The 9,652-nt window shown below is 35.1% G+C and overlaps 1 protein-coding gene across 11 annotated transcripts in view; it reads right to left on the bottom strand.

Annotated features, from left to right (window-relative positions):
• Nucleotides 1-1,169: 1,169 nt before the first annotated feature.
• LINGO2 (leucine rich repeat and Ig domain containing 2) overlaps nucleotides 1,170-9,652 on the bottom strand; it is a 780,900-nt gene continuing 772,417 nt past the window's right edge. For all 11 annotated transcript variants that reach the window (XM_072404308.1, XM_072404302.1, XM_072404305.1 and 8 more), the window contains one exon: nucleotides 1,170-5,033. In XM_072404308.1, the coding sequence (XP_072260409.1) occupies nucleotides 3,170-5,008 (1,839 nt within the window). In that variant the 5' untranslated portion in view covers nucleotides 5,009-5,033 and the 3' untranslated portion in view covers nucleotides 1,170-3,169. The remainder of the gene's footprint in view (nucleotides 5,034-9,652) is intronic.

Below are 9,652 nucleotides of genomic sequence, written 5' to 3'. Positions count from 1 at the left end.
ACCTGCTTAAGAGTTTTCCACAGGAGCGTTTAGTTTTGCTTTAAAAATCAGTTGTCCTAGAACTGGCAAAGATAAATATAACACAAATTCTAAAATAATGTTTCACATATATCCATCCTTTCACCAAAGTACTCACCTGTGCTTTTACCAATAGGCTCAAGGATTCTTGTGGTGACATTGTGATTTTAACACTGTAAGAAATGAGTGCTTTATGTTGACCACCGAAGGGCCCATCTTTATCTTTCTCCAATACTTAAGAAAGGAAGAACATGACTATGTATATATTATTCCCAGTCAACAGCAATAATTGATTGCAAATGTAATATGTATACGTCATGGTGGTGTAACATTATTTACATTTACGAATGTCTGTTGGCTCAGGTATTTTCATACAATGTATCTCCATTCCTATTGTGTGTAAATTCCCCCACCTCCTAGATTGTAAGCTCTTCGGGGCAGGGTCCTCTCCTCCTTTATCACTGTCTGTAGCCTGTCATTTACAACCCCTATTTAATTTACAGCGCTGCGTAATATGTTGGTGCTATATAAATCCTGTTTATTAATAATAATAATAATAATGTATATTTTGTGTTGAAAACAAACATTGCTTTTTGATGTACAAAAAATACTGCTGCTGATTTTTCATGGTTCAGTTTTCAAAAATATTACAAATGTTTTCAACATCTCACAAGCTTCAATAAATAATTTTAGAATTTCTTTAACAAAGCTAATGCAAAAAAAAATATTGCACATATTATTTTTTACCATTTATTTAATTTTTTATTCTTTATTATCATTGGTATCACACATCCATACCGTGCCAGGCAGCCAACAGCTTGCTCTCTACTTTTGGTTGTGCTGCTTTTTATTTATATATACCAAGGACTATTTCTGCGTGATCCTAATTGATTGTTTTTTGGTGGTGCAGGGGAACTTAAGTGCCTGAAGGAAGTTTACTTGAAAGAGGAGAGAATATGAAAATTCCCTGCAGATATTGTATTGGCCAAAATTCAAACCTAAGAGCCAGTTCTGCAGAGGTGGGAGTTCTAGCCATTGAGCCACCTGTACCGCTCCAAAGGTTACCCAGTTTTATTCACATGACCTTTATTGTTTGTTTTACCCCCCTTTTTTTTTTTGCAGGAAGGCCACCACAAGAAAACACATTAGAGAATTATTCAATTTTATTATGCTTTTTGGCGTTTGAACATGATTGCCGCTGTTTACTGCTAGTTGTGTGTCAGTTGTTTATAACAAGAAAATAAAATAAAATAAATAGAAGCATTCAAATTAAAAGTTTTGCACAACTTACATGTATTTTCACTGACTGGAACATTAATAAACAGATACTCTTTCTAACTGGACCAAGGTAAGTTATCATTACAGCACTGGGACATAATGAAGCTAAGTTGATATGGGTCAGTAATTATGTTTCTTTGTTTTCTGAGCCCTTTGGTCATTATATTCATGAAGCAGAACAAAAAAATGAAAAAAAAAAAAGATTTCCTGTTTAACAAACACACAGGCAAACAAATATTATTTGTTATTTCTCTTAAATGAAATTAGGTAAAGTGTTCCTTAGGGGAAATCCCTTGGGTTCCTGTATTATTCAATGGACCATTATTATAGAACATAAAAAACAGGACTTTAGTGTTTAATGGTTCAAAGATAAATATAGGAACGCGATGCTGTAACTTTTAATCCTCTGTGAACTCCTGCTGAATTGCACTTACTTTATGCTACGAGATACCTGTGTAATCAGAAATGATCACATATAGAATTTTTCGTTTCTTTAATTCACATATATATGATAACAAGATTTCATAATAAATGGCTACTATATTTGTATATAAAATAATTTCTGTTTTAACAAAACACTGATGTTCTTAATGGCTTTATGCATATATTGTTCTTTTGATTCTAATTTCCAAAGGACGATCTTGTATTAAATTTATTTTCTATTTATCCTGCTAGGAATGTTTTTTATTTTGTTTTTTTATCATAAAGATTCATAGCTGTAACTGTCACAATACTAATCCCTTGTCGTTTACTGCAAGTCATAAGACACAAATGGGCCATTCTGATCTGCACTACTGACTTCTACTAAGCAAAATATGTCAAAAGTTGGCTACACTTTGTCAACCTGGATGACTTTACTTTTTTTCTGTTACAGTAAACTGGTCCATTGTTATACTAGGTATAAAAAATAACTCAGCTCTGTATCAAATCATGTATATGTCTTTATAAACATTGTCACACAATAAATATAACCAAGCATCGATTCAGCTTTAAAATTTTCAGCTGGGTACAAAGAAAAGTAAATTAAATAAAAAAAAAAAATTGGGTATCTAATGAACAGTTTTTAATGCCATGGTTACCATGTTAAACATCACTGAGCCAAAATGGTATGCCTATAATGAATTACAACAGGGAACCAACATTTAAATCTCGTTGTTTTCCATATATTTTGAATTTTGATCCAATAGAAACATCTACATTTTAGCATATATTAAAAAAATAAAAAGTACTAAGCCATTCTGTATCATGGACCAATGCTTGATTGGCTACAGTTGATATTTTAATATGAGAGTCATGGCTGAACTTTCTAAATTCACCATTATTTGCGGAGACAAAGCACAATCTCTCTTTTGTATTGCTTTAGTTTGGGAATGTGTAAAAAATAATTCATACCAATTTATTTGTAATGTGAAACCAACAAGAAGAAATGATGCTCAGCTTAAACAAATGATATCTATAGATACAAATTACACTCTAGAATATGTTTTTGGACATGTGTTTCATTTTTGTATGCAAATCCTACACTGTAGGCTGTTGTATTTTTTTTCTTTTTTTGTTTTGTTTTTAGTGGTAGAAAATGTTGAGCAGTTGTCCATGAGAATGAGTTAACAGTTTTTTACTGAGATCCCCAGAATGCCAATATTTGCAATGCAAAGAATTAGTTAAACAACTCCATGAAATGCCATCAGGTTCTTGCCCACAAGTCATTGGGCACTTCTGAGCAGCTTTAGACTGTCCTCCTGTTATCACAAAACCAATTTGACACATTGGCAGCCTCAAGTAGCTGCCTACACCCAGCGATCCAAATTGCCAGGCTGTTTTAGCGGGTAGAAATAATGCCAGAAGATAACAAATTTCTGCTTGTAGCAATTTGCTAGATCATTTTCATGTTAAATCTCCTGGGTACAGTGCCTGTGACGTCTGCTTCCACTACAGCACCATTGTTTTTGCGGGGGACGTATTCCAGGTCAATGCTAGTTTTGTGCTTCCCTTTTCCTCGGCTCCAAACAAAAAGCAGCAAGAAGCAAAACAAAACCACTCCCAGGAATGTGAAGCAACCCATAGCTGTCGACACCAGTATTGTCTTAAGATCCAAGGAAAATGTCATGTTAGAATTGGTGCCATTAGTGTTGGTTTCATTTAATTCCGTAATGAACATCGGTGTCATATTGGTGTAGGTACGATCAGGAATAAATCCTTTCACAGTAAGGGAAGCTGAAAATGTATCATTTCCAGCAGCATTACTAGCAACACAAACATAGGTTCCAGTGTCTTGAACTTGGGCGTATCTTATTTCCAGAGTGCCGTTGACCAATACTGTTGCTCGTCCATGGGATTTTGCTGAAACCATCCTTCTTCGGGGGGTAACCCAGGAAATCATTGGCTGAGGATCTCCTTCAGCATTGCAATTCATTTGCACCCTCTGCCCTTCATCGACATGCAATTGTTGAATTTCTCTTTCCCTGATTTTAGGTTTTTTACATATAAAGTATAGAGAATATACAGTGCTGTGGAATTCCTTAAATGATTTCTCTTTTATATTGTCTGGACTAGCACATGTTGGTTGTTGGCCCCCAAAGTTCAACATGGGATGCCTTTGCAGCATCCAAATGAGGCGACAGTCACACATTAGTGGGTTATTATCAATACAAAGAATTTCCAGAGCCTTTGGAGAGTGAAACACATTCTCTTCTAATGTTTCCAACTGGTTCTGCGACACATTGAGTAAACGCAAGAACCTGAGCCCTTGAAAGGCATGTGGTTCAATAATGCGTATTTGGGCTCCAACCAAGTGTAGTTCCTGAAGACGAACCAAGTCTCCTAATGCTCCTGCTTCAATACTGCTAATGGGGTTAAAGGAGAGATTTAGGTGAGTTAGGTATACCAAGTGTTTTAAAGCATGATAAGGAATTATTGATAAATTGGTGTAGGTAATTGAGAGATATGTCAGGTTCAGGCCATAAAAACTGTTTGCAGGTATAACATCCAGAAGAGGCCAATAACTGATATCCAAAATTTTCAGACGGAACAATCTCTTGAAGGCAATTTCAGGCAACGCGTTAATGTTGAGATATTTTAAATGAAGACTATAGAGGTTGTGTAAGTGTGAGAGGGCATCAGTGGGTACAGCTGTTAAGTTGCATTTCTCCAAGGTAAGCTGCTCCAAGCTAAGCAGTCCACTAAAAGCTCTATGTGATATAAAAACCAGCTGATTATCTCCAACTTCAAGGGACTTTAAATTATGAAGACCCTGAAACATATAGTCTAATAAGATAACTATTTTGTTTTCACTTATATCAAGCTTAGTCAAGTTTGTCAATCCTGTGAAGACACCCAGGTCCACCAGTTTTAAACGATTCCCTTTTAAGCTTAAAGAACGTAAATTAAAAAGATTATTGAAAGCTCCAGGCTCCACGTTTGAGATTATATTGTCACTAAGGTCTATCTCCTCCAACAAAGGATAATTTATAAAGTCCTCTGGGCCCACGCTTTTTAATTTGTTCTTACTTAGATCCAAAATTTTAGTCTCTATTGGTATGCCCTCTGGTATAGAGATAAGTCTTCTCCGATAACAGCTGACTGACTTGTTTTGAGCTGAGCACTCACAGCGGGCAGGACAGCCTAGCGTCGTCCCGACATAGACCATAACCATGGTCACACACAGGAGTAAATGCCAGCAAGATGTAGCCGTGTGAAGCATGACTCCTCCCATGAAGTATCACTCTCTGGTCACGGACCTATAAAGAAAAAATGAAGATGGAACAATTAATATCCATGCATGTATGCATATCCTATAGCATTATAATACAACACAACAATTCTCTATACATACTGTATCTATTCAAAAGTCTGTAGAAGTATGTGTAAAGTTTCATATTTGGCTTGATTTTTATACGACTTTAAGCTGCAAAAGCCTGACTCATTTTCCAAGTTTCTCTATCACTTGATGAGTAACCATGATGAAATCATGAAAGTACTACTCCTACTATGAAGCAATTTGTCACCCTTCTTTTTATTAATGCCAGTACAATTAATAGAGAGATAAACAGAGACTGGAGATGCAGCATTCAAGAAGTATTAATAAAGATTAAGCAAAAAAGTTAATCAACGCATAATATGCTGTGAAAAGCACTTTAATAATTTAGGAACATTCAAGCTTGTAACTATTTGATTGTTTTCACAGTTTGGATACTAAGCATGATTGCAAGTAATTAATTCAGCTCTCTTAGAAAACTTTCCACAACATAAAATGACAGAATTCACGTTATAATGTTGTAAACTTTGAGAAAGATGAGAATATGATTGAAGACGCTGCTGTCGGTTTGTCCCTGCTATTTATTTTGCACATTAGGTAACTTTCATACCTATAATTCAAGATAATTTAAGATAGTGTCATCTTCTCTGTATTATTTTGGTTTGTTACAATTTCTACAAATATAATATTAAAAGGATAGTGTAAATAAGCAAATGGAGGCCAATTTTTTCTGAATATTTTAGCAAACTAGAAGGTAATATAAAGCTTTAATCTTTTGTTATTGCAGCTTCATGTATTTTGCAACAGCAATATGCAGGCATGCCACCTACATGTTATCAAAAAATGACAGATATGGCACTGTTTTAAATATTACTCAAATGTGAAATTTTTAGGCCTTACAAAGAATAATGGAGTATATTTTTTACAGTGTTCTGCTAACATACATATTCAGTAGGGCACAAAATACTAAGTATAAAGTTTACCATTTCCTATAGTGGCCTTATAAAAGTATTAACCTAAGTTAGTTTTGCTATTTAACCCACAAAAGAACTACTCTTTGGTCTACTCTACATTTAACCCCGATGCCATTTCTCAACTTGATTCTGTTTTACAGCACCAAGATCACACATAATTAAAAAAAAAAAAAAACAGGTACGATGTCCTCAGCTCCATATCACATTTATTTTTTATGAATGTCTGCAATGATGAATTAATATTTCAGCACATTGAGATTAAAGGTTCCCACTATTTACAAACTGCAATGATCTTAAAAACAGTAAGACAGCCTACACAAGGATATCATTATTATCCTGCACTGCTTTCCAAAGCTTGTAAAATATATGTGACTGTGCAAATGTTTCATGCATCAGCCTGGAATAGAGTGACTGCTGATGTATATAATGAAATAAAAATTCATAATAAATTTGTGTAAATTTGCAGTAGCTGCAGCCATTACCTGGAATGAACCATTACTTAAAATTTGAAGCCGAAATTGTACTATTTATTTCAGTATTAGATATAAGGTTTTTAATGCTATCTGTGTCACAATTGGAGACATTTTTACTTACATTCTGCTGTAGCTGCAACTGGAATAATAAGTGATAAAAAATCTTCCCATGACGTAAGTGATAGTACCAACAGAATTTGCTTAATTTTCATTCTAGGCCCTGTTTGGTTTAAGTGGTTCAAAAATTTTGGATTCTGAATGTCTCAAATCCAAATATCATTAAAGTCAACTGGGAAAAAAATTCTTGTGGCATATCCTAGTTTTTGTAGTTGCTGCTAAAGTAACTAAATGCACCTAAATTGCATGGGAAGGCCACCAAATGTCTAAGGCTCATTGTGCTAATTACATAAAGGGGGAAGAAGGTGTGGAGCCATAAACAGGCGCCATTTTTTATAGCTATGGGGACCCCTTATTTTTTCTGCAACAGTAACAAAACAGTTCCAACAAGTCTGCAATATATGAAATAAATAACAGTCCCCTTTTAGAATGGTACAAATAGTGTAACTACATATGCACAATACATTATGTTCTTCTAAATGGTGACACAAAGTGGTCGTGACAAGAGAAACAATAAAGAAATTACAGTCTATTTTTTTAGCAGAAAACAATGCATTTTAAGTAGGGGGCTTCATAATGTGCAGACCACTAGCTGCTCAGACTTTACTGTAATGCAAGCTGCACCTGCAAATAATCTAGTGCGGTGAGATCAGCGACTTTCAGTGGAAGATGCTGAAAACTCACATAATCCTTTCCAATCCTTGCTAATGGACACACATTGTCAGATGATAGTAATGTGAACTACGACTATAGTTTTTCCAAACAAATCTGCAAATTTTGCATCAGGTAATCTACAATGACCTACACTTCTTGGAGAAAAATACCTAATGACATCCTTCTATTAGCTTCCTAGATGCCCATGAAAGTCATATATTAGTTGCCTTGCTTCAATGCATTCTTAAAGAAAGGGGCAAAACAAATATATATAATAAAAGGTCAGGCATGAAATTCAAAAATCCTGATTTGAATACTTTTTTAGGTCAGTACCTTGGAAATCACTAACTACTACAGCACCAGAGGAGTAGCATTTGAGAATGAGAAGTCAGCTTCAAGTTTCCAGCTTCTTCTTTAATATCCTAGTACAGTTTTTTCATTATTGATTGGTATCCTTAAAACAGAACACTCCTAATTGTATGATTGTAATGGCACATTTGTCCCTTTCTTACTTAGAGTGCATCAGAAAAGTTTACAAAACTCTGTCCAGGAAGATGTAGAAGAGTTAGACTGATGCTGTCTGAACATTGTTCTAATCATGATGATTTCTGCTCCCTGAGAAGTGATTTTGATTGGAGCAGTATTCATTAGAAGGGGTGCAGGTAAACTGGGCGGAGTAAAAATCGAATTCTCAAGTGGTGACAGCAGCATTTCTTTTTAAAGATTAAAATAAAATGGTAAAAACAGCCCTATGTTTATTAGCGTAGATACAGCTTGAATACATCACAGATAATATAAATTTTATGAATACTTGGAAAATACACATGACCCAGAGAACAACATCCACAGAAGCACTTTATTCCTAGAAAAAAATTAGACTATAAATGAGTGCCTTTTATGTGAATGGATACTGGGATGTATTAAACTGCTGTTTGACATGACTGATTTCCACAAAGGATTGCAGAAGATTAATTATATCTATTTCAGCATGAGACAAAGGAGCAGAGAGCAGAACACATCTGGAGGGACTAGATCATCTGGTTAACTACCTGATACTACAAATGAAACTGCATTCAGAACTATTTATATTAACTCTGTCATTTCATTTCATTTTCATTTAACCTTTCATCCATTTATGCTACAAGTTGAAGAACAAGGCCTGTACATTTTTTCTAAATCTTTTATATAAATTTACACTAAAACTTACTGCGACAGACCTACTGCCACAAGCATTTTCAACATCTTAGCTGTACATTCAGGGGGGGGCTTTGTGTTGGGCTTTATGTAGGAATATAACATCTATGCAGTGAACCTGTCCTTGGATCTGGCATACTCATCAGCCTTGACTCCTTTTACCAGCTACACAATTGTTACACAGTGCAAACTATATGGTCAGAACATCAAGGATGCTTCCTAAGAAACAGTCTGGCCAAAAGCAAACAGTTAAATGTAGCTAGTATATTCTAGTGCTTGATAAAATACAAAATCATAAATATACAAAACTTCACTGTGCACTCATCATTCTTCAGCTTCATGAATTGGATGTAAAGGCTACTCTCGTACAAATATTCAAAGGCTGACTTTTTAATGACAGATGAAACTTTCTGAATTCAGCTCCTAAAATTAATGGCAAGTGGAAGCAATGCCCATTTACAGCAATAGCCATCTTTATAGACAAGTAAATACATCATTGGAGTCATACAGCCAGCTCTACCTAGTGGCGTTGGCCCTAGAACTATGAAGGCATTACCAAATGGGTGTTTTATCAGCTACAGTTCAAGGAACACCTAAAATCCTATTAAGAAACCTTTAAAGGTACACAGAACTCTATTTTAGTGCTCTAAATTATATTCTATCAAAGCTATTTGTAGCCACCTGAAGACATTTTTTAATAAAGAACATTTCATATGCAGCTATGCAGCTCAGTGTACATGTTCAGCACAGTTGAGTGCAGAGCTAAAGTAACAATGTACGAGATTTACATTATTCCAACCTGCCTGCTGAGAATGGCCACATCCAGAAAAAGAGTGAAGGAAAACAGGCAGTGAGTTGGTTAAGTGTGGAAATTGCAATGTCACAAAACTGTAAATATATAGCAGACATGTAAAAAATGTCATAGGTTATGGGTAGTTAGCTATCAAACAACCATCGGCATAATGTGTCAATTCCATGTCACAAATGTTAAAAAAATTTGTTCTTATTTGCTTATTTTAAGATACCTAGGCCATTAAGTTTTCATGCAAACAATGCAGAAGAAACTCATACAGAACCAAGCAACGGGTTTGCTAAAGTGTTACTTGTTTAGCCACTGGGAGCAAAGAGCATTTCTTGTATTTCCAGATATAAGGGAGCATGTAGTGCTTGGGGCATGGGCAAAGCACAAG

This window comes from Pyxicephalus adspersus, chromosome 3, assembly GCF_032062135.1.
Source record: "Pyxicephalus adspersus chromosome 3, UCB_Pads_2.0, whole genome shotgun sequence".
Taxonomy (NCBI): domain Eukaryota; kingdom Metazoa; phylum Chordata; class Amphibia; order Anura; family Pyxicephalidae; genus Pyxicephalus; species Pyxicephalus adspersus.
The sequence above is the reverse complement of the archived record's forward strand: the minus strand, read 5'-3'. Positions and strand labels throughout refer to the sequence as shown.